At 38.7% G+C, this 22,623-nt stretch overlaps 1 protein-coding gene across 4 annotated transcripts; it reads right to left on the bottom strand.

The window, feature by feature from the left end:
- Positions 1-9,231: 9,231 nt before the first annotated feature.
- Positions 9,232-16,195, bottom strand: LOC125229652 (organic cation transporter protein-like). Of its 4 annotated transcripts, none has more exons than XM_048134537.1 (7): positions 16,045-16,195; positions 15,516-15,861; positions 13,609-13,828; positions 12,239-12,494; positions 11,306-11,932; positions 10,744-10,925; positions 9,232-9,967 (listed from the first exon to the last, which is right to left on the bottom strand). In XM_048134537.1, the coding sequence occupies exons 2-7, from the start codon at positions 15,680-15,682 to the stop codon at positions 9,758-9,760; spliced, it is 1,662 nt and encodes a 553-aa protein (XP_047990494.1). In that variant the 5' UTR covers positions 15,683-15,861; positions 16,045-16,195; the 3' UTR covers positions 9,232-9,757. The 4 variants fall into 4 exon arrangements, with proteins under 4 accessions (XP_047990494.1, XP_047990497.1, XP_047990495.1 ...); XM_048134540.1 differs by having other exon boundaries at positions 15,516-15,757; positions 16,045-16,194; XM_048134538.1 differs by having other exon boundaries at positions 15,516-15,814; positions 16,045-16,193.
- Positions 16,196-22,623: the final 6,428 nt, after the last annotated feature.

Raw genomic sequence — 22,623 nt, 5'->3', positions numbered from 1 at the left:
AGGGTTTTTATTATACACTATGAATAATCTATAGATTTTAAATAATTCTCTGAAATTCTGGAGCATATTATATTATAATTTTATTACAATGCTTATCTGCATATTTTTTGTGTATGAGATCCAAGGGTCTTCCATTAATTCCAATGAATGCTGAAGCAAACTAAATTATTTTATATGAGAACTTATTACAATGTTAATTATATGGTTATTTATACAAGCTTTTGCTTTTAAGTGAACTAAGGTTCTAAACAACTTCAGAAAAACAATGCTTAACTGCATGCTTTTGTGTTTGAGATCCAAGGGTCTTACTTTAAGTCCAAGGAGTTCTGAAGCAAACTAAATGATATTTTATGTGTTAATTATATGGTTATTCTGTACAAGCTTTTGCTTTTAAATGAACTAAGGTTCTTAATCAACTTCAGAAAATGCTGAAGCCAATTATATTTTATTTATTCTTCAGAAATAAAAGATTATTTTTATTTCTTTATACGTGATATTATATTTTTATTATTTATCATATCTGTAGAATGAGCTGCTAATGGGGACTATATCTTTGGAGGTTTAATTGCTGAAGTATATGGGATAGCTGGGTTTTGAGAAGCTTAGGGACTAGGTTCTGTCGGGAATGCCAGTTTGAATTAAGTATTTTTATTTCGGATTTGTTTTTGATAAATTAAAGAGACTCAGGTCTTTTCTCTTGCTACTTGGCATTGGAGTTATGATGCTTGTTTGGGCAGGAGGTCCAGGCTTGAGTATATCAGCTAAGCGTAACGTGACAGTTGAGGCAAGTCTTGTATAGCAATGCGTACGAGCTTACCACATACAATGATGGCCATTAAATGGAATTTTCTTGTTCAAATATAGTGATTGTAATTTTCATTTGTCGATATGTTGGAGGAGAGTCTGGGGTTCTATGGTTTATATAGTTCAAAATTTTTGAGAGAACCGGTTGATAGGTTCACATTCCAGAAAAGATGATTCTAAGAAAGGATCCAAGGCCTGGCATTTTAGATGACAGAATAGGCGACCTTACCTCATGCGCAAACCAGGGGTATTTGCCTAAATAAAGCCCTAAATACAAAATAAAACAAGGGGTTCTTGGAATTCTTGAATTGCTGAGAGTTTTCCTTTATCTGTGAATAGTATTAATAGTGAAGTTGTATTTTCGCTGATTCTCACTGATAATTTAAAATAGAAACAATAGAAATAGAGTTCCAATTTTATATTCGATTCAAAGAAAGAATTGAACTGGCAAATAGCTCTACGTTGATGGTCCAGTCTCGTATGTATTACCGACTATGTATTGTAATTCATACTAAGACGCGTTGGGGATAAAACACCTTTAAAAATAAAATTCCTAAAAATTTGACAAATAAATTGATTTTTTTCACCTTAATTATTGTATTTTATTTCTTTCTACTTCACAAAGTGTATATTTGACTATGAGAATTGAAAGAATATGTTGGTTGTAATTGCTCTATAAAATAAATTATGTATCGGTACTCATCTATAGGGAATATCAGAATAGCGGAAACTATTATTACATTGGAGGTAGAATTTCTAAATGTTAGGGGAATATCTAGTGCGTTGAAACTTCCTACACTTGAGAAAAGGATTTGTGGTTACTTCGTACAGCTTAGGCGTCCTACCTTTACTAAACGATCACATTTTATTATTTTTCTTATGGCCAAACGTTTTAAATGCAGAACAAAACAAACAAAATAAATTGGGATTAAATTCAGGGGTAGTTATTGAGCTTAATGGGTCTTGGGTTGTTAAATATATGGGGTGCTTATGGTAGAGTATTGAGTAGGGTAGGTAGGTCACCTTTTGACTGTTACAGTGGTCTTGAATCTCGATCGACGTATCGTATAACAGGGGTGCGGGGAGGGGAAGTAGCGCGATCGAGCGAGGGCATTCAAACGGGGGACCGTCTTAAAATACAATAGATACCGAGTTTGTATATTTAGATAATATATCAGGGTCTCGGTTACGGATAATTGAATGTAAAATGTTTAAATGTAAAATGTATGCATATGTAAACTTATAAGTAATGTCATAAATTAAATATAACAAGATCACCATCATCATCATGATCATGATCATGCGCTCCTGACATCGACATCTGAGTGCGACTTGTTTGCGTGGCGATGGGCGGCAATATGTAGTGAATGCTTGAGATTGTGTGAGGCGATGGATGCGAGGTGTTCAACTGTTCCTATATAAAATGTCTGTTAAGTGTATGCCTATTATTGTAAATGTATATGTCTACTTTGTTTTTCTTGTTATGTCAGCCTAAGATACGTGACGCAATGGTTAGCTGTAAAGTCATGTAATCATGTTTACCAATAAATAAAATAAATAAATAAATCATACCATCCCATACATTAAAATGCGACCGCCTACGAACGCGCTTACACTCCACCACACATAGATGGCGCCACAAAAAAAAATGTCTTGTAGCTTTCGATTATACTTGTAGATGGCGTTAAGTGTCACTTTTGACATAGATTTACGGCTCGGAATTGACACTTAATGCCAATCTACAAATAATCGGTGGCAACAAGGCATTTTTTGTGGCGCCATCTATGTGTGGTGGAGTGTATGCGCGTTCGTAGGCGGTCGCATTTTAATGTATGGGATGGTATGATCTTGTTATATTTAATTTATGGTAATGTAAAGTAAGAGTTTCTTATTTAGAGTGATTACCGGATTATCCATAAAAGTGCTCAGGTTTATAAAACACAACAAAAGCCTTTTACAGCCTGTCGATAGGGAGGTAATTCCAGTGATTACCGGGTGATGAATGGGCCGAATCCGTCATCGCCTCCGTGACAGGTAAACACAGAAAATATGGAAATTGTCGAATAGGTACACGGTTAGGTATAATAATTTACCTACTCGTAGTCTGCCGGCCGAATTCGAATCGCAACACAGTTCAACTAGAATCAGACTCCCAGTAAAACTACTGCAGATGTCATTTGGTACAATTTGACTACGACTGTCTGTCTGTAGATGACGTCATATGACACGAATACTCAAAGAGCCTATGGTTATATCATTAATTCCCCCATTTCGCCGCGGATTGATTTTAGCTCAATGGCCCGTGAAAAGCGTCGTTTACGGACAAAAATGTCGTTCGCGGGATACGTGCGTGCGTCACAACACCAGCTGTTTATATCGCTATTATTATGAGGTGGAAGAGCGTGAAATTATTATGCTTAAATACATATATAAATTGTGTCGTGTCGTATATGTGTAATACAAGTGACTTAGGTCACCGACGATCTATCTTCGCGTTTGATACCTGCGTATAGTGCGTATGGACGAAGTCATGACATAATGTTGGTAGGCTTGTAGGTATTTAATAAGTACACATTATAAAAGATATCTTCGAATTTGTATATGTACCGAAATCATTTGTAGCCTCAGAAAAACCTTGGAAAAGAACAAAAGAAATCCAATCAAACATCTCAAAGAACTCCATACATTTGCAATTTCTTCTAAATGAAGATAGTACCAATATTTTAACGAAACTAATATTCTTAGAACCGGGACCGGGGTTGATGCTCGATTTGAAGAAAAATGATTTGTTTTATTTGCAATGTGTTTTTATTCCCTCGAGACCAACGCTGTATAAATATATCAAGTTACGATAGGTATGTATGAAAGTCAATATTATTAAATTATGTAAAACTACTGTTTCTCGAGATATTTCAGAGAGAAAAATGAAGCCCACGTTTGTATAAAATCGATGTCAATAGAAATTGTCAACAATATAAACAGACCATTATATAAATTAGCAATATTTTAGCACAATTTTAATTTTTTGAAAGTTTGGGGAGCATAATGTGATATGAATTGATTAAATAACACAAAAATTTAGCCAGTATCTGATGAGTTAGAATGGAAATTAGAGACATTTTGACTACAAGATTTGTTTACATTGTTCACAAATTCTATTGACGGCGACTTTACTAAAGGCCCAAAAGGGGTCACTAGACGTCCCCCTCTGCGTTTGACCATGATAGTAGCATACTAGTTTTAAAATCTTACTGAATAGCTAAAACAGAATTAGCCTCATAAGCGCGTTCAACTTTACAAAAACAGCACAAAAAATTATTGGTAAAATTTTTGTTCGAGTAATTTTGAGAGATTGATTGACGATGTAACAAAAACTGAGCTAAAAGTATTGGAATGAGAAAACCCTAAACGGTTTAGCAGCAAAAGTTCATTTCGTTGTTAGCTTCTGCCTGTGGCTTCGTCTGCGTACTTCTGACAAACCAAAAATTGCTGAAAATCTAATTCCCAAATCTAGTGTATTTTGGATTGTTCTACTGAGAATTGTCAGCAGTCTTTATTATTACTCGTAATTCGTAATTCGTCAATTAACAATAGCAAATTAAAAATAAAACGAGCATAACTTTTAAAATAATGTACAATAAAATACAATGTAACATTTTAACCCAATTTGAACTTATAATTGTATGGAATTTAAGATCAGATTGTTTGCACAAATAACAGGTTTTCGATTTGCCCGGGTGCTTTGTGGAAAATTGTTGTAAGTAGTAGTACCTAGTTTTGTTAGTTTTAGTTAAATTTTGAGTAGCATATTTCGAGATTTGTGCCATAGTTTTTTTTCTTTCTTTAATGTCATACTTCACAATAGCTATGTGCAAATTTGCGCGTACATTTTATAATATATTGTCCATTCAAATTCGAATATCTGTGAATACCTGTAATTGGCTTTGTGTTATTATTTAAATTAGCATAATGTTATTTATAGCTGTTGGTGTTCCGAAAATAAATAAACATTTTCATTGAAGGCCCCGAAAGAAATTACGATCCCATTTGTAGATAATCGCGGGATTCGGGAAGCGCCGCGGCCGCGGCCGCCGCCGCCGCCGCCGCCGAGGCGGCAGACGGCATTTCATCATCCAGTCTGTAAAGCTCTCTTCTTTATCGGGTGCGTATCGATCGATATAACTTTTTTTGATATATTTTTAGTCGTTATAACGATCATTTGCTATAATTATTGAATCATATAACAACACATAATATACTTACAAATTGTATAATTCTTATTTAATATAATGATCATTTTATCGAATAACATTTATTATAACATACTTTGAGTATAATGCTTATTTCCGATACTAAATAAATTATATAACACAAATTCTTTCTAAAGCACAGTTAGAATTTTAAAAAAATGTACAATGAATTAGATCCATCATTTACCAGAAAAGTAGATTAGGTTAGAACTGTGACCCCTACACACAACGCGCTGCTACCAGAAAAATAGGTTAGGTTAGGTTAGAACTGTAACCCTTAAACATATGTACTGCTATCAGAAAAGTAGGTTAGGTTAGGTTAGGACTGTGATCGCTTCAAAAAATATTAAAATTAATTCATGAAATGTTTTATACTGTTTGCTCGTTATATTATACTAGTCGTATATCAATAGATAGTTATACCATATAACGGTTATTATAAATAAGTGTTATACGAAATAATGATTATACAAAATAAAAGTAGATATTTTGTGGTTATACCAAATGTTAATTATGTCAAATGAGTGATTATATCCTTTAAATATATACGAAATGTTGTTATATAAAATGTTACTATATCAAAAAAAGTTATACCAATCATTACACACCCTTCTTTATCTACATGCAGGATAACTTTCGACTCACAATTATTTATAATGTAAGTCTATAATATAGATTTATGGTGCCTGAACCGTGAATACTTACCCCCTAATTCATAAACTTTTACTAAATCAAGCCTATAAAGTTCATTTGTCTCTTCCGACGTACTGGTGTGATAGAAAGGGACAAACGAACTTTATCGGCTTGATAAATTTAGTGAATTAATGAATGAAGGGGGTTAGTATTTTTTTTAAATGACCCCGTCACATTAATGTGTCACATCCTGTAATGTTATAGCAGCAAATATGGGAGCACCATCAGACTGCACTAGCAGTCGCAGTTTTGCTGCGCGACATAACAAACAAACAAACTGGCTGACAAGAAGATGGAGTAAAAGTGGATATCTACCAACCACTGGGTGGACCACAGGGATCCATACTGGCTCCTATTATTAGGATTGCAGAAGAAATAGCCGTGCTGAAAATAATAGCTTTGGTGGACAAAATAAAACCTCATGTAGGCGCGAGCAACAGTTGTAACCCTTGTGAGAATACGAGAAAAATGAAGAAAAAAGCTTACGCTTACTTTGTATAAATTATTGCATTAAAAAACACTATAATAATATTGAAGCAGAGTTTCATTGGCTTGAAAACTTAGGTTGGTGTGGCTTCATATAGGTACAGCTCCTATGCAGTCGATAGAGGCAAAGTTTCTTTAATTCTGTTTGTCATTTTAAGGTGTATTTTTACCTATTTTTTTCCATCGAGCGAAATTACAATACAACAGAATTACGTCAGACATTTTAAACCTAAAAACAAATTATATTTTTGAGCGCTACGACTTAAAACTCCGCTTTCCGAACCGATGACTTACCCTGTTTGAATGAAACAGCTTTGTCCTCGACACAATGACATCCGAATTTTGATTTATTCTTAGACAATTTGACTTTGTGGTCCCAATTCGATTCTCAAAAGGCTGATAAAATATTAATATTTTTTTAATTAAGATTGAAAACATTTCGTCATTTGCTGTGATTTTTCATATAAATTGATAGTCATGTCAATGTATGTCATTTTCTTTTCCGGTGGCCGGTTTGCAGAGTTTCACTTACAGAGTTTGTACAAGAAGGTTAGAATCTGCGCGGAAAGGGAAGAGTCATGGACAAGGTACGGTCACCAGTAAAAATATGTTACACGACAAATGCCTCCTTTAAAATTTCCATTAATATAAAAATGTGGAAACGCCGCATAAATATCTGAACGCGATCTTATAGGTACCTTAGTGCCACAAGCGCGTGTCACATATTTCTCTGGCCTTAGAAGAGAAAATAGTTAATGTAATTTCTGGTACTGTTATTAGTAGGGAACGCAATGCCTTGAGGGGTCATAATAATTTTAATATCGGAGTTATATTTTATAGAAACATCGAGACGAAATTTAGATGAGCTAAGTAGCAGTCAGGAATAAATTCACCTACTTACTGCCTGTACAGTTGAACGTTTACATTCTTCCAGGAAATTTATTGCGGCACAAGACGGTTATAATTTTGACAGCCCTTCAGAACGAGTTTCGCAGGAAGCCTATTAAAATCATTATAGCTTTTGAGACTGACTGATGTAGGTGACACGACCTAAGATATCCTAATCCTTTACGGCACAGGCTCGTGTCCTCGTGTTAGATTTACCTAATACGTTTCCCGTCGTATTGGATGATAAATTAAATACTATAGGTGCCCTTTTATTGAAATACTCACGGTTTTTATTTCTTACTCAAGAAACGTAAGTATTATTAAAAGTCGATTTATTGGTGCAAGGGGTTAATCTCACTACATATTTAATTATATTCTCAATCAAATTAATCATGATGCCTCTGTTATTTACCTACTGTACCTACGATACGATACGATAAAAACTTTATAAGCCGTCGGTTTTTAGGGAAAGCCATCAGTAAAGTGTTCTTATATAGGTATTCCCCTACATTAAAACATAATAAACTAATTAAACACATTTTAGATGACTCGGTCAACCAATGAAAAAATTAAAAGTTTATTTTCTGGTCCAGTAGTTGCAGGTGCTCTTAGCGCATTCCAGTCGCTAAGGAGTCGATCACTTGATCAACCAGTATAAGATTTTATACAAGTCGGTTCATACTTAATTCATTACCTACCATGTATCGTATGTACTTATACTGTATTATACCTATTTCATCAGTTTGCAAGATAGCATTTCCATATGAATTAAGACAGTATTTCCATATGAGATTAACTATAGAAAGGAAGTAGACGGAAGACCTCTGTGGGATCAATTTTGATAATTTATGTATGAGGGTAACTCGTGCCTATATTCCCAAAACAGGCCTCTGCCGATATATGAAACTGTTCAAGATCCAGTGTCACTCAGAAATTAACTGATATAAAAGCTACCCCTTGAGGTTACAGGTAGCAAAACCTTTCTTAGATTCATCACAAATGCCTTGAAGAAACGTTATTAATACACTGGTCATGCCAAGCGTTTGACTCGCCGTTTCTCACATGGATCCATCAGATAACCGACATAATACGTCGGTCACCCCCGTGGGTGATGACTGTCCGTCGCACGTCGATCAAACTCATGTCACGCTTTATTGACTGCTATTAGTGGTAACGGCTGTGATGTAGCTTTCCACTTTGGGTTATGTTTGGGTGGGTTATACACTTTCTACCAGACATGTGGATTTGAATAAAATCAATAGAAAGGAAACCCAAAAACAATAAAGTGGTTCAATAAGATCACTCCTATTTCCTTTTCTCTCAGTACGGTGCAGTTGGCAATTTTCTGTTACTTCTCTCGCTACCTTTTCTAAGGAAACTTTAAGTGTGTGAAATACGATGTAAACATTACAATTTAAGTATTGTTGCTGCTTCAAAATGTATGTTTGCTACAGTAACGTAGCCTGCCGCGCTACGCACACATGTACACACTGCAATAACAACGATACATGTAGTGTCATTTTGACCATCTCAAACTCAATTTTGATGCCCTGATTTTTGACATAATAGAAGGAAAAATCGAAGGCAAAAGGGGCAGAGGAAAAAGAAAAATAACCTGGATGGATAGAGCTGGACGGGAATAGACGCTGCCGCGCTAGGCAGAAAAACTGCAAATAGAGAGGAGTTCCGGACTGTGGTGGTAGCCGACATCCGAAGAGGATATGGCACCTGAAGAAGAAGAAGAAGATTTTTGACATTTACGGCCAGATTGAACCTTGAAACAGGTTGTTGTAGGATGACCTACCGGCCTTTCCGGAATGGCAATCGCCAATACGGAAGAGCGATAGAGATAGCTAGCAACGATAACGATATTCTCGTCAGCGTTCGTGCATTTGGCTACGTGCCCAGGATGACCTACATTCTCACCTCAATGAGCGTATACAAACGAGAACAAAACATTCTTAATTATTTCATTTAAGTATGTACGTTCGTTATGTTCAAATAATAATGTGTATTATCCTTCTAATACTTACGCACACGTCTTACAGTTCATTGTCATCACATGAGTTGGCATGAGCGTCATGAGGCGTAAATAATTGTATACTGTAGCTCGATAAAAACCATATCTAATGAATACACGTCTGTATGAAATACATTCAAAGTAAGTAACTGTTACTTTATTAATATAATACATTTAATTATATTTTTTTACACTGAAAAAATCAACATACTCTTAACGCAAACAAAATAGCACAATGTAATGGGTACAACAAAATGTATATCTACTGCACAAGTCCACAGCCATGAAATATTACAAAGGAACGCTCTTAACACATAACGATCCACATAAAACATTTAGGACTCTTTAGACATGGAACGCCACATAATTATGGCGGGATTTTGCTAATGAGTAGGCGGCTATATGGCTAAAGAGTCAACTTCAATACCTTCAATACAGTAATCGATTCGATAGGGTATAAATGTTACGAAAAACATTCATTTTATAAAATTTGTGAAAAACGCCCCTAATTACTTACTTACTAAAACCAACAATTTCATACATTTACCGTGACCGTGACGCCATCGTACCTATTATTCCAAATCGTCAAAACCACATGGCGGAGGTACTTTATAAACTATCGAATATTATAACTCTTGCTTCTGAACACCAGCGTCTTCACCCACTGGTGGAGAGAAGGTGCCTCCTTGCCAAGTTCCACGGCGTCCTCCATGGAGTCCGGCAACGGAGCGCCGAGCGTCTCGGGCGCCAACAGCACCAGCATTCCAGAGACTAGTGCCAGCGCGCCGAACACCACGAACGGGAGCTGCTCCCACACCACTGCTGCCTGGAACATTAGGTAAATGGTCACACCTTGCACAATGGCGATGAAATGTATGAAAGAAGCTCGTTCCTACGCACACAGCCTAAACGCGTGTAGGCGAACGCGTACCATGCTTGTGTGAGTTGAGTGAGATAAGACTGGTCGACTGGTAGAACGGCTCAGGCGGTAACCGAAAGCTTTCAGTGGGAACCAGGGAGTGGCAATACTGTACGATAGTACTCTTTATTATACTGTGACATGGTATGGTTCTCAATTTGACTCTTTCTCTCTCCCTTTTAAAGCTGCCTGTATTACAGCTAAGCAAAGGAGGCCATGTCCATATTTATGTGATGCATCCACGTTTCTAGCAGGCCATCAAACAACTATTTAAGGGCAGGGTTTTTGGAGATCAATTCTTTGTAAGGCTGATTGCACTTTTCTTTCTACAAGGAACAAATACTCATTAACACAGATGTTGTCACTAACGCTGTTCTACCTGTGATTATGTTGTTTTATTACAGATTCTCTGACCTCTGATCTGAACCACTTCGTGTCTCCATAATCAGATCAGTTCCAGGTCTTAATAATTTTGCTTTGTCCTCCGATTCACTCATAAATTCAAGTAAGTATCATTTTTAATTAGTCGGAAACCGAGAACTGCTGGGGTAACGTGTAATTCGCAAGATGAAACTAACATGAACAAAGCAATTAATAAACTAAAAGAATAAAAAAAAAATGAATGAAATAAATAAATATGAATATGAATAAAAATGATTGTCCACAAAATTCCCAATACGCACAACTCCGGGCATGAGCGGGGCCAGGATGCCCCCGATTCTCCCGACCATGGAGGAGTAGGCGAAGAGGCTGGAGCGGTGGCGCGTGGGGTACAGCTCGGCGGTGTACACGTACAATGACGTCACCACGCTCGACACGCACATCTTGCCGATCAGGTACACCGTCAGGGAAACCCAGTAGTTGCCTGGAAAAAGTGAAAATTGTTGAATGTTTAGGTGTAATCCCGTCATCCCGTGGGCTTGTCAGTAGATTTTGGAGCTACAAATAAAATTATGATTGTCTTCATTTGTTTTGGTGAGGTTTGTTATAGATTTGGTTTTGGTATAGCCTGCTAACTTATCTGAGCATTACAAAATAATGTGCTAACGCTGCTACATACATGCAATCACGTGTGTTTCCCAGAGGGCTAGGCAGAGACCATGGATTTATATTTGCTACGATCCTGACAAACCACTTTCCCTTCACGCACTTTCATAACGCCAACGCTGCTATTACTCATGCTTATTAATATTTTCATTAAAGTACTTATACGATGGTTAATATAATAAATAAACAAATGCTTACCATCAGAAACGAATATAAACGCAATCTGACAGGCGCCGCTGATCAGGAACCCGGCCGTCAGCACCGCCTTCCGCCCGACCCTGTCCAGCAGCAGCACAGCGGCCCAGTACCCCGGGATCTCGACGGCGTTGCAGGCCGAGTAGTTTATGTATCTGTTTCCCGATATCCCCACCGAAGATATCGTCAGCCCGTAGTACATGAAGATACAAGTGATCCACCACACCGGCGTCACTAAACAACGCAGCAACATCGCTTTATGTTTGAACACCAAACATATTAACCAAGGGTCTGATTGTTCTGTATCTTTCTCTTTTGTCACATCTTTCAACTCTGAGAACTCTTTCAAAGTCTTTTCCGACAAAGCACTGCCATTCATTTTGGCAGCTTTCTTCAAAATTTCTAATGCTTCTTCATACCGGCCTTTGCTGATCAGCCACCGGACGGACTCCGGTGCGATCCAGAAGTAACTGACGAAAATGAATTGAGGCAGGTACAGTATAAGGATGAGGTTCCTCCAGTAAGGTTCCGTCCACGCTATGGGGCCTAGAAGCGTTTGTCCAATCGCGAGGCAAGTACTCATAGTGACACCGGTGGCTACTCGGTATTTTGGTCCCACGTATTCCACAGCTGTAATGAATAAGTAACTCACAAAAATGTTTCAATTGTTCCAGACACAGTCTGTCTATGAAAATCAACGTTTTAGATGAGCTTAGGCTCCTCATTAAGCATGAGTTTGGACTCGAATAGTTAGGATTTTTTATAAAAGTTATTTTGGCTATGTTGAGTTGAGACTCCATTATGTGAAATAAGTCTAAATAATAAAATGTGTAAAAAATTCAGAAATAAAATACTTACTTGGATTATGATCTAAGTTTGCCAAATCTTGTATACTTAAGTCATTCACCGTAAATAATGTGAACTGTAATATCTTACCTAAAATATAAGCACTGCAAAATGTGCATGCTCCAAACAGAGCCTCCACAAAGGATATAGCCAAGTAGGCGTTGTACGAGGGAGCGAAGTAGGCCAGGCTGCCGAGCCACACGGAGTTGAGCAGGTTGAGCGCGAGCGCGAGCCGCCGGCCGCGGCGGTCCGCCAGCAGCCCCGTCAGCGGCAGGCACAGCATGTAGCCCAGCGTGCGCGCGGAGCCGATCAGCGTCGGCCGCCACGAGTCGCACGCCAGACCAAACTGAAACAGATTTCTCAGTACAGATGGTGCTTTTTCCCCACAATATTTCACAAAGTAGTCAATTTCTTGTCAGGTTGAAACTTAGAGGGCCATCTGTACTGAGGGACTTTGTAAAGGCTGTCGATTTAAAACACTCCCTTAGAACGTCTTCAATCTCTCTCAACTCATTTCAAATTTCGTGTTTTCAGCACTTGTATCCTAATTTACTATGTTAATTCAACGCAGTGAAAAGAAAACAGCAACCATGGATTCGAATCGATGTTGTCTCTCGTGAAAGGACTCAGATTTATTATTAAAATTGTGTAGTGATTTGATCAATTTCTGAAACTTAGGTAGGTAACTTAGATAGATGGACCCTGGCAAAAGGATCAATTTGAATATCAACGCTTGGTATAGGTACCCTAGACTAGTCCTTTTACCGAACACGAATAATGTACAAATTAAGGGAAGTTACGTAACTTTCTATCTTACGTATTATTTGTTTTTCCATTGGTGTGTTGTTTTGTGTCATGGTAGTAAGAAATGGAACGTTGAGTTATTAAGCATTACTTTGTTCCTCTAGATATTAAATTGTTTATGGAATTGAAATTCCCCATCATCGATGGTCGTTTAGCATGCCTATAAATGTTACGACGTGATTTCACGGTGTTTTCCAATAAAGTAGATAACCTTTCAGTTGTTTCCTCAATAACTGAACATAAATAGTTGAATGCTTAAATACATTTTTCGTATAACAAAAACAGTAACATAGGTATACTAAAAATATGACTAAACAATTAAAACTATAACATTAAAACTAAAATTAAACCCAAAAATAAAACTAAATAACAACCTCTATGCTTACAATGCTTAAGTACACATTTGTCCGCTGTCTAATTTCCTTCCATTAGAGTTTGATAAATAAAATGATGTCCTATAAATCTTCCTCTAAGTCGGGTCTAACACAAAGACGAATCTCAGAAGTTTTAATAGTAGAACCAGTCAGCAGGACATGAGCTCTGTTCCTTGTCCTCGCCGGGAATCTATGGCATTTGAACATTTGACGGGAAGCTGTTGCAATTGTCTAATGACTTTTTAGTCCTATAATCGCGTTTAAATTAGGTCGCGTTAATACCTCATAATAAGCGGAGTTCTTATGCTCATAAACGTACTCCTCGCACCTAACCGACTCGTTCCTAATGAACCAGTCAGCAGGACAGGACTCGGAGCTGTTCCCTGTCCTCGCCGGGAAGCGGCGGCAGCTGTCCAAGGAGTTGCCGGACGGCGGCACCGCGCGCGGGAGCCATGGCGGGGAGAACACAGGGTCCCCCGCCTCACACTCGGGGATGAGGCATCTGAAATTATACATTTTGTTAAGAATTGTCAAGAAAGTGAAGTCTCTTAGCGTAGGTTTTGCAGTTCAAGTTTAATAACTCTCAATTCCGAGCATTAGCATTAGCTCAGCTTGTACGGTTTAAGAGAATTTCTTCCCGCGGACATTTCGGCTGCGAAATGAGCTCCCTGCCGAGGTTTTCCTAAGGGTCTACAGTACCTATAAATTTCTTCAAAATAGGGGTGTACATATTTGTAAAGGATCGGAAACGCGCAAGTAACGCTCCAGGCCCCGTAGTCGAATGATATTTCTGCGATGCGAAACGCCACCGAAACGCCGCAGAAATGCAATCTTTTCTATCGCTCTTGCGTATTTGCGCGACCGAGCCAGCGGCCTTTCTATCGGCGTCTGGCGTCGCAGAAATGCCATTCGGCTAGCAGGCCAGGCCCCGTAGCCGAATGGCATTTCTCCGACGCCAAACGAAAGCGATACGCCGCTGGCTCTGTCGCGCCAATACGCAAGCGCGATAAAGATAGATATCTACTAGCGCTTCGTTTCGTGAGCGTTTCGTGAGCGATTGTGCCATTCGGCTAGCCACCCTGAGTTGCAAACGTCCATAGGGTACTGTAGTATGTATTCTACACCTCACCCACACGCTTATATTATATGTATACCATCAGGTTTTTGCGTGACTGCTTACGACCAGGCGGGCAGTATGCGTGTTTGCCACCATGGCAAAAAATATCTTTATCGCTTCTCCTTATTCGTACAATAGAGCCGGTTGCGTGTCATTCGCCAAGGAGCGTTACCGATTGTAAATTCGGCTCTGTCAATGCTCAAAGATTATTGTTTCTATCTTAAGATGTTGCAATGTAATACTGACCTCCGCCTGATGAAGGCATCGTTGCGTGATTCCTGCCAGATTCAAGTTCATGAAAGGAAAAATGATTGTGTTTTCCTTATCTTTTCGAAATTTCCGGGTACATTTTACTATCCGGGACATTTTACTAGTCAGAATTCTCTTGTTTTCCGAAACGCCGTGCTAAGAATTGGTTTCGACTGTGATGTTTTTAGCTAATACTAGAATTACTTGTGATACACATTAATTGAGAGTTTTTTAAACAATAGTTACCTAACAATATTTGCAATATGTCTACTGCACTTGTGACTTCACTAATCAGGTGCAAACATAGTAGTATAAATACACACTACAACAGCAAAAAAAAAAGAAACCATTAAGTGTGCACCACGAATTTGACCCTACAATCTTATATTGCCTTGCCAGCGCTGTTCGTTTAAAATGAACTTTAAAGAGTTTGGTAGCGAAGCGATATAATCAACAGGTTTACCTATTTTCCTGCCTCTCAGTTGTGCAAATAAAAATCTTTTTGTTATCAAACAAAAACAGCTTACCTGGTATTGACCTTGACAACAGTGAACAGGTGCCGTAGCCGAATGGCATTTCTGTGACGCGTAACGAAAACGAAACCCCGCGAAAGATAGTCCGGCTCTGTCACGCCAGTTCACAAGAGCGATAGAGATGGATATCTACGAGCGTTTCGTTTGGTGAGCGTTTGTGACATTCGGCTACGTACCCAGATACTGCCCGCAAGAGCCACCAGCGCGCACAGCGCCACGGCTCGGAACTGGAACCGCCCCCACTACCCGCTGTCTCCCACCAGGACCTACCATCCCCAGGTGAGGCTCACCTCGTGTTGACCTTGACGACAGTGAACAGATACGCGTAGCACTGCACACTGCCCACCAGAGCCACCAGCGCGCACAGCGCCACGGCCCGGAACTGGAACCGCCCCCACTGCCCGATGTCCTCCACTAGGATCCGGTCTAAGTTCACCTCTCTTTTACCCACAGTCATTTTGCGAAGATTGTATTGGTCTTTTTCAGTAAAATGTACTCAGAAAGTGCGAAGCTTAGGACCTATATAGGTCAACTATTATAAAAAATCCAAGTCAAATGCAACGTAGTGCAGTTCCCACGCGAGTTGCAACTGGATTGCAGTCCGTTTCGTCAAAAAGGATATTAAGAGCTTGTCAACTTAAGAACTTTCAATTGGCGCGATGTTCAAAATTCCATACAAAATATGGTTATCGAAACGTTCGTTACGTCAGATTTTCGATTTCATTATCGAGTAAAAATGACTACACTAAATTTTCAGCCATCATTTTCTAGGTGGTGATTGGAAATTTTAATTTCTGCTGTAAATTTCATTAGTACTACCTATACGTTTCGGTAAACTTCATTTTGTGTCGGATTTCAAACCGCGCGCCAAACGGGGCGTTTAGGAAACACAGCTTCTAAACAAATTCATTCCAAAACGAATCGCAAGATTTTCAAACGCACGACTGTTTTCCGCGCCTCGTATCGCGAGTAATGATTGGACGTGCAGTCTGCCGTGACAAATGTTTCAACAATTGTTTTCATTAAGAGGCAGACCATACTCCATACCAAGGCACTGGTCACACCGCAAGCTAGTAAGCTATGAGCTATCGGCTATAAAAACGAACAAAAGATAAGCACTCCCGTACAAATAAAAGAGACACGACGATATTGATAGCTCACCACTGGGCGAGCAACTATAAACATCGCCGTGTCTCTTTTATTTACACGGGAGTGATTATCTTTTGTTTGTTTTTATAGACGATAGCTCATAGTTTAATAGCTCGCGGTGGGACCAGTGCCTAAATCGGGCATACTGTGTAAATGTCTCAGATAAAGTAAATGACAAAACGATGATTCACTTCGAGAAAAGGTTTGCGCTTCGCTTGGCTAGTCTTAGTAGTCTTGGCGGGGGCACTACTGTGACTACCTCTATATTCACTATTTACTGTGCCTTCGCAAAAAATACAATAATATGATCAGTCGTGAAATAGCTCACTGGTACCTACTTTAGGTACAAGATACTAGTAACTAGTACAAGTTTCAAAACTGTGATTATAGTTTCAGACTCAATAGACAGACTCAGATACAACCGTTTAAAGGTAATTTTAAGTTTAGTTGTAGGTATTCACAATCATTTTTCTGTCATGCCGATTTCATCTAATGATGATTAGATTATGAGTCCGTCTATGTATTTGAAATGGGATATAATATTTTGCTTAATTTAAACATATTTTACTTAAATCCAAGGTCATCGAGATCTGTCAGCCTCTTAAGGGACCATGCACCTAAGTAAACGATGCGTCATAAAGCGTCATATAAAGATTTGCCATATGATGATATTTTATTTATAAAAATATTGCGATCAATTTAATGAACTTGCTTGACGAAGGTGACCCTATGACATCGAAGAAGGTTGATGCCGTTGACGATGGTCAGTGGGGGTTCTGCAAAAAGTGTATGTGTACGTTGTTAAAAGTTAATATACATAATTATTGCTATAGGGGCTTCTAACAAGAGTTTCTGATGTTTTAAAATGAGTTACTCGATAGTGTAAACATTCATTGTGAGGACGTTGTCATGGATAATAACATGCATTGTATGAGGAAAGTGAATAGTGGCCCTAAACGGTTACTTACTAGAACCTAGTTAGGTATTAAACTTATATCGACCGTGATATAGACCGTGATTACCTTTTTGGTTTTTGTTGAGCTCCCGATATTCCGGTCAATTAAGTCTAATGAAAATAACCGTGAATCATTCAAAACTCTTAAAGTTAGGTATGTTTTACTTGAGATTTACGATATCGAGTAACATATTTAAAACGACATAAGATGTTCTCCAGTAATCCACAAAATAATAACACGCACCTTACAAATTAAATTAATCACTGTTAAATATTTAAACTGAGTTAACTTATCCCGATTTAGATTCACCGCAGCCACCACTGACTCTAACCCAATTTAAATAAACACGGATAAGGAAGAAACGTAAACCATTGACATGTATATTACTTCGTAAGGACGTGACATACGTCAACATACTAGAAAAAGTGCCTGCAAAGTGGCGCCATCACAGAGAACCTCCTATAGAGTGGCAGTCTTGTATATTTGGTTCGCGATACGAGTCACCAGTGTTTGGGGTGCGAGGAGCGGGCGGGGAATGTGTTATGCGCGCTGTGATTGGCCGTTTCAAGGACGGCGGGCAGTCGCGCCAGATGAAAAGGGACAGAAGTATGACTGTCCCTCTACTGACGCGTAAGTGGCCAATGTAAGTTGACCTATGCCGGCTCTGAATAAATTATAAATATGACTTATTTGTGGAATGTAATGCCGTCTATTTTTAAATTTGAGCTTCTTGTTACCTTTCCACACCATTTCACACTACAGGTGGACATCTTTAAGGCATCAAAATACCCTTTTCCAATTTTTTTGTGCGAAAAACACGCGCTGCTTTCGGGTCTGTTACTTGGTCGATACTGATCGGGCACGGCGAGCGCCCGCGCTTATATCAGTGCAAATACTAGGAAGGCTGGCGACCGCGAGTCGTCTTGTAATAGATGTCTATAGGGGTTGGTCTGTGGGCGCCATTGACGCCATTGTCCACGAATGCGAGCCAAGCGTGCAGTCTGTTGCGAGCAATAGCGCGCGCGATGCGTATTCATCAACCAATCGCATTGTAGCTTTCCACCAACTCGCATCAAACGAATGTTCTGTTGAAATTATTGAATTGTTTTTTTATGAGATAGGAGGCAAACGAGCAGACATGTCGCGTGATGATAACGATCACGCTGCCCATGGGCACCTGAAACTATGAGAGTTTGAGGTGCGTTGCCGGCCTTTAAGATGTAGGTACCGCTCTTTTCTTGAAGATTTGAGGGTTAAATCGGTCCGAAAAAATCGCAGGCGACAGTTCATTCTAATTTCGCTATATGAGGCACAACGTTTCTAAAGAAATGCGCAGTGCCCTATCCTTTACCCGTGAAATCTTTGACGTAAAGCCATTGCCACGATAATCTTGTAATGGGAGCAGTAATAATCCTTTCGCAAAAGGATTAAATCGTTAACTCGGAACAAACCTGCTTGTAAGGGCTGCTTCTCCATACAAGTTAGTTCTCATTTTACCCTCTGGGTGATAAAATTAAGGTTATAATTTTAATTTTAGTTTTGCATGAACATTAATATCTTTTACCTTATTTGTCTTGTTAGGTATATTAAATTTTATTGATATGAAAAATTAATACAACTGATACATCTTATCTTACCAATACCACGGACACTGGCGATCAAATATATGAAAGAGGCGCGTTCCTAGCACACAGTCTAAGCTCGTGTAGGTGAACGCGTACCATGCTTGTATGAGTGAGATATGACAGGTCGATTGTTCGCGTTTTTGACAGGCGGTAATTGTCAGGTAACCGAGAGGGGGTGGGCGGCACTTCAGAGGGGAGCGGGAGTGGCCATACTGTACGATAGTACTCTTTAATATACTGCCAATACTAAATTTAGTAAGTAATAAATATGAACATTAATTGCATACAAGCAAGAAAGTTACTCATGTAAGGTACAGCGGGGCAAATCTCGACTGGGGGGCAAATGTAACTGGTCACTTTTTTCCATGTTTTACAATGTTCGCATTATTCTATAAAGTGTCCACCGGTTAGGTATATATGGTAGGCGTGTTCAGTGGACACATGTAGAACTCAACATCATAGTGTAATAATGAAAAAAAAAAAAAAAGGATCAGTTACAATTGCCCCCCCAGTCGAGATTTGCCCCGCTGTACCTTACCTATAACGGCATCACTAATTGTTTAACAATTAAATATTAACATGTTATCTATTCGCGGATTAGCAAAGTAATCTTCTAGATTTTATTTAACTAATAGGATTCAATAAATCAAATGAAAATGTCTGTTAATCAAGAATACTTCTCTATGTACTTATACTATGGCATATCGAAAATACCACATTAGTACTGTTACATTTCATCTATAATTCAAACGTGTTTCATAATATTACGCCGAGACACGTGTAGTTCAATACTTATTGATTAACTATCAGAAGTCACTGGCACTTTAGTGCTATGGAAAGTGGTGATAAAACACGTAATTTACATTTATTGTTTGTACTCTACACTACTACTAGATATATATCACACACTCGTACAATACCTAGCAATGAACCAGCGAAGTTATATATCATACACGACTACACGTGCCAAGAAGTCCGAATCCGAAGAAACTGTTGTTACCAAAATCCCACTCTGTGTCTTGATGCCTTTGACAGGTTATTCGTATAATAAACGTTAACCGTACCATAAGTCTTGCCCTACAATAATGTAGAATATTTAAATTTTCATGAAACTAAAAACACTCTAGATTAACTCAGCTTTCAAACAAAAAAAAAACTAAATCTAAATCGGTTCATCAGTTCGGGAGCTGCGATGCCACAGACAGTCGCACACGCACAGACAAACAGACAGAGACAGACACGTTAAACTTATATAATAACACCTCGTCGTTTTTGCGTCGGGGGTTAAAAAATAAAGTATGGATCATTGATCTTTTGACTACTCAAACTTCGACACGTTTTGAAGTGTTCGAAACGTCGGGACGAATTGTAAACTCATGACACGCGATATAATCCGTGTCCATAGTTTTATTTCGACACGTTTATTAGTACAATGCGTAAGTAGTAAGTACGAGTAGGTTAGGTTAGGTTAAGGAAGTACTGAACACCGAAGAGTCGCAGAACTAATTTTGTAAATGATCCGTGAAATATTCTCAGTTCCGCCATCGCCGCTACACCCGAAAATTCAAGGCTTCTTATTGTTCCTCATAACAAAAAAATTACATAGCATTCACTGTTACTTTCAGATGAGATGAAAAACGCTCTACCTAAGTACCTATTTATTTTTGTTTTTATTAGACCTACTTAGACTGCCAAGTTGAAATGGGACTGGGCCGGCCATGTCTGTCGCATGCACCCACAGAGGTGGGCAAAAATTGCCACGGTCTGGGTGCCGCAAGACGGGCGAGGATCTGGCAGACCTAGGCGGAGATGGCGGGATGACCTGGACGCATATCTTAGTGACTGGCCGGAGATTGCTCAAGACCGTGACGGATGGAGATCCATGGGGGAGGCCTTTGCCCAGCAGTGGGACACCATGTAGGCTATTAATAATAATAATAAAAGTGCTGCACTGAAATAGTCTTTACACCTGGCGGGGACCATCTCCGGATGTATCATATTGTGCGCTCGGGGATGGTATCCGCCAGGTGTATCCCTTGCCTTTAGATTAAAGTGTCTAAAAGGGCCTCTGTGCTGTTGGCTTCGGCCCCACACATGCCTCCCAAAAGTCCGGGACCCCATGGTCCCGAGATATGGTAAGACATACAAATAATAATAATAATAATTATGCAGCCCTCTCTGCAGCCCTAACCACCGGCAGCTTGGGCCCTGCCCCGCTGCTGGCGGCACCCTAGGTTAGGTTTTTTATAATGTGTTTATATATTTTGTATTGTTTTGTATGTGGTTTTGTATTTTACTTTTATAATCATATTATAACAAACCTAGCCTAAGAATCAAAATGAATAAAGAGAATAATAATTAGACCTACTTCGAAGTTAAGAATATTGTGTCTACGATATTATGCTCAAGCCTGGCGTCGTCGGAAGGCGGTTAATGATAGATAGTAAGTATACGAGTACTAACCGGTTTCCGATACTACAGCCCTAATAAACTTTCCACCCGTTGCACGTAGGAATATTTTACGCACAGGCAATAGACAAAAGAGAGTAAACGGCTAGCCGCCTTCGAAATGTGGTGCTGGAGGAGGATGGGAAAAATCAGTTGGACAGAACGAAGAACTAATGAAGAGGTGCTGGAAATAGTAGGAGAAAAAAGAAGACTAATGAAAGAAATGGAAAACAGAAGAGGCGAAATAATTGGTCACTTGATACGACATCATACCTTCTTTAAAAATATCCTAGAAGGAAAGGTGAAATGAAGAAGAGGTCGAGGAAGACCCATGCAGGAATAGTTGTTGGTCAACGAACGAAGAAAATAAAAAACGGCCTTATTGATTATGGCGCAAAAAAAGGAGTCTTATTCAAAATTGGTAACAATTAGCCAAAAAAACTAAGCGGTCCGACACAGATTATTTCATTGTTATTGAGATTCTCAAATTTAGTTAAGATTGATTACGTTTTGAAAGAGGAAAAAGTCAGGAGCGGAACCTCGATTTTAAAGATATTACGAAAAAATCTTAAACTGCGTTATTCTGAATAGACATTTTTTTTATTAATCTAGTTAATAACAATAGAATAATAACTAAAATTCCCAAATTGAAAGGGGCTCCTTTCCATTTTATCATTTTCGCTCCTGTAGCGTCTTAAGTTGATATTACTGTTATAACTCACCTGTGATTTCATTAGTCTGATATCAGAAATTTTACGAGTCCTGTTAATCAAGAATTTAGATCCTTATCATATACAGTGTGTACGCCTTATACGGGCAATAAACTTAACCAGACATGATAATTTAAGTTGCTCTTAACTGTGAGCCCAAAATTTTATTTTGAAAACTTTCTCACCAGCTATGTAGGTACTGTAAACACGGTTGCGATGACAGTTAATGACTGTCAACGAGCGTTTAACGCAAGTGTGTTTGCACTTCATTGCGGGCCGAATTGTTTTATATGGATAAATTTTAATTGAAATCCTAATTATGTAGTTACTTTGTTTTATTACATTTTTGTGTCAGATTTACACACTCACTATATTAACGTACAGTTAGGTATTACGTGACTATATTTACTTCAATATTATGATGTTTACATAGCTGTACAGTTTTATACATATGATAATTGTTCAAAGATTAACTCCGCCGACTGACGTTTCAGTTTAAAACATCGTTAA

This window comes from Leguminivora glycinivorella, chromosome 9 (genome assembly GCF_023078275.1).
Source record: "Leguminivora glycinivorella isolate SPB_JAAS2020 chromosome 9, LegGlyc_1.1, whole genome shotgun sequence".
Taxonomy (NCBI): Eukaryota; Metazoa; Arthropoda; class Insecta; order Lepidoptera; family Tortricidae; genus Leguminivora; species Leguminivora glycinivorella.
This window is presented reverse-complemented; position numbering and strand designations above follow the sequence as displayed.

What these genes read in the sequence shown, in the direction of transcription:
- LOC125229652 (XM_048134537.1), bottom strand. Translation starts at nt 15,682, where the DNA reads ATGACTGTGGGTAAAAGAGAGGTGAACTTAGACCGGATCCTAGTGGAG. An exon ending in GTCGTCAAGGTCAACACGAG is followed by an intron (nt 13,829 to 15,515) that starts GTGAGCCTCACC and finishes GTATAATTTCAG; the next exon opens with ATGCCTCATCCCCGAGTGTG. An exon ending in GTTTATATTCGTTTCTGATG is followed by an intron (nt 10,926 to 11,305) that starts GTAAGCATTTGT and finishes CACTTTTTCCAG; the next exon opens with GCAACTACTGGGTTTCCCTG.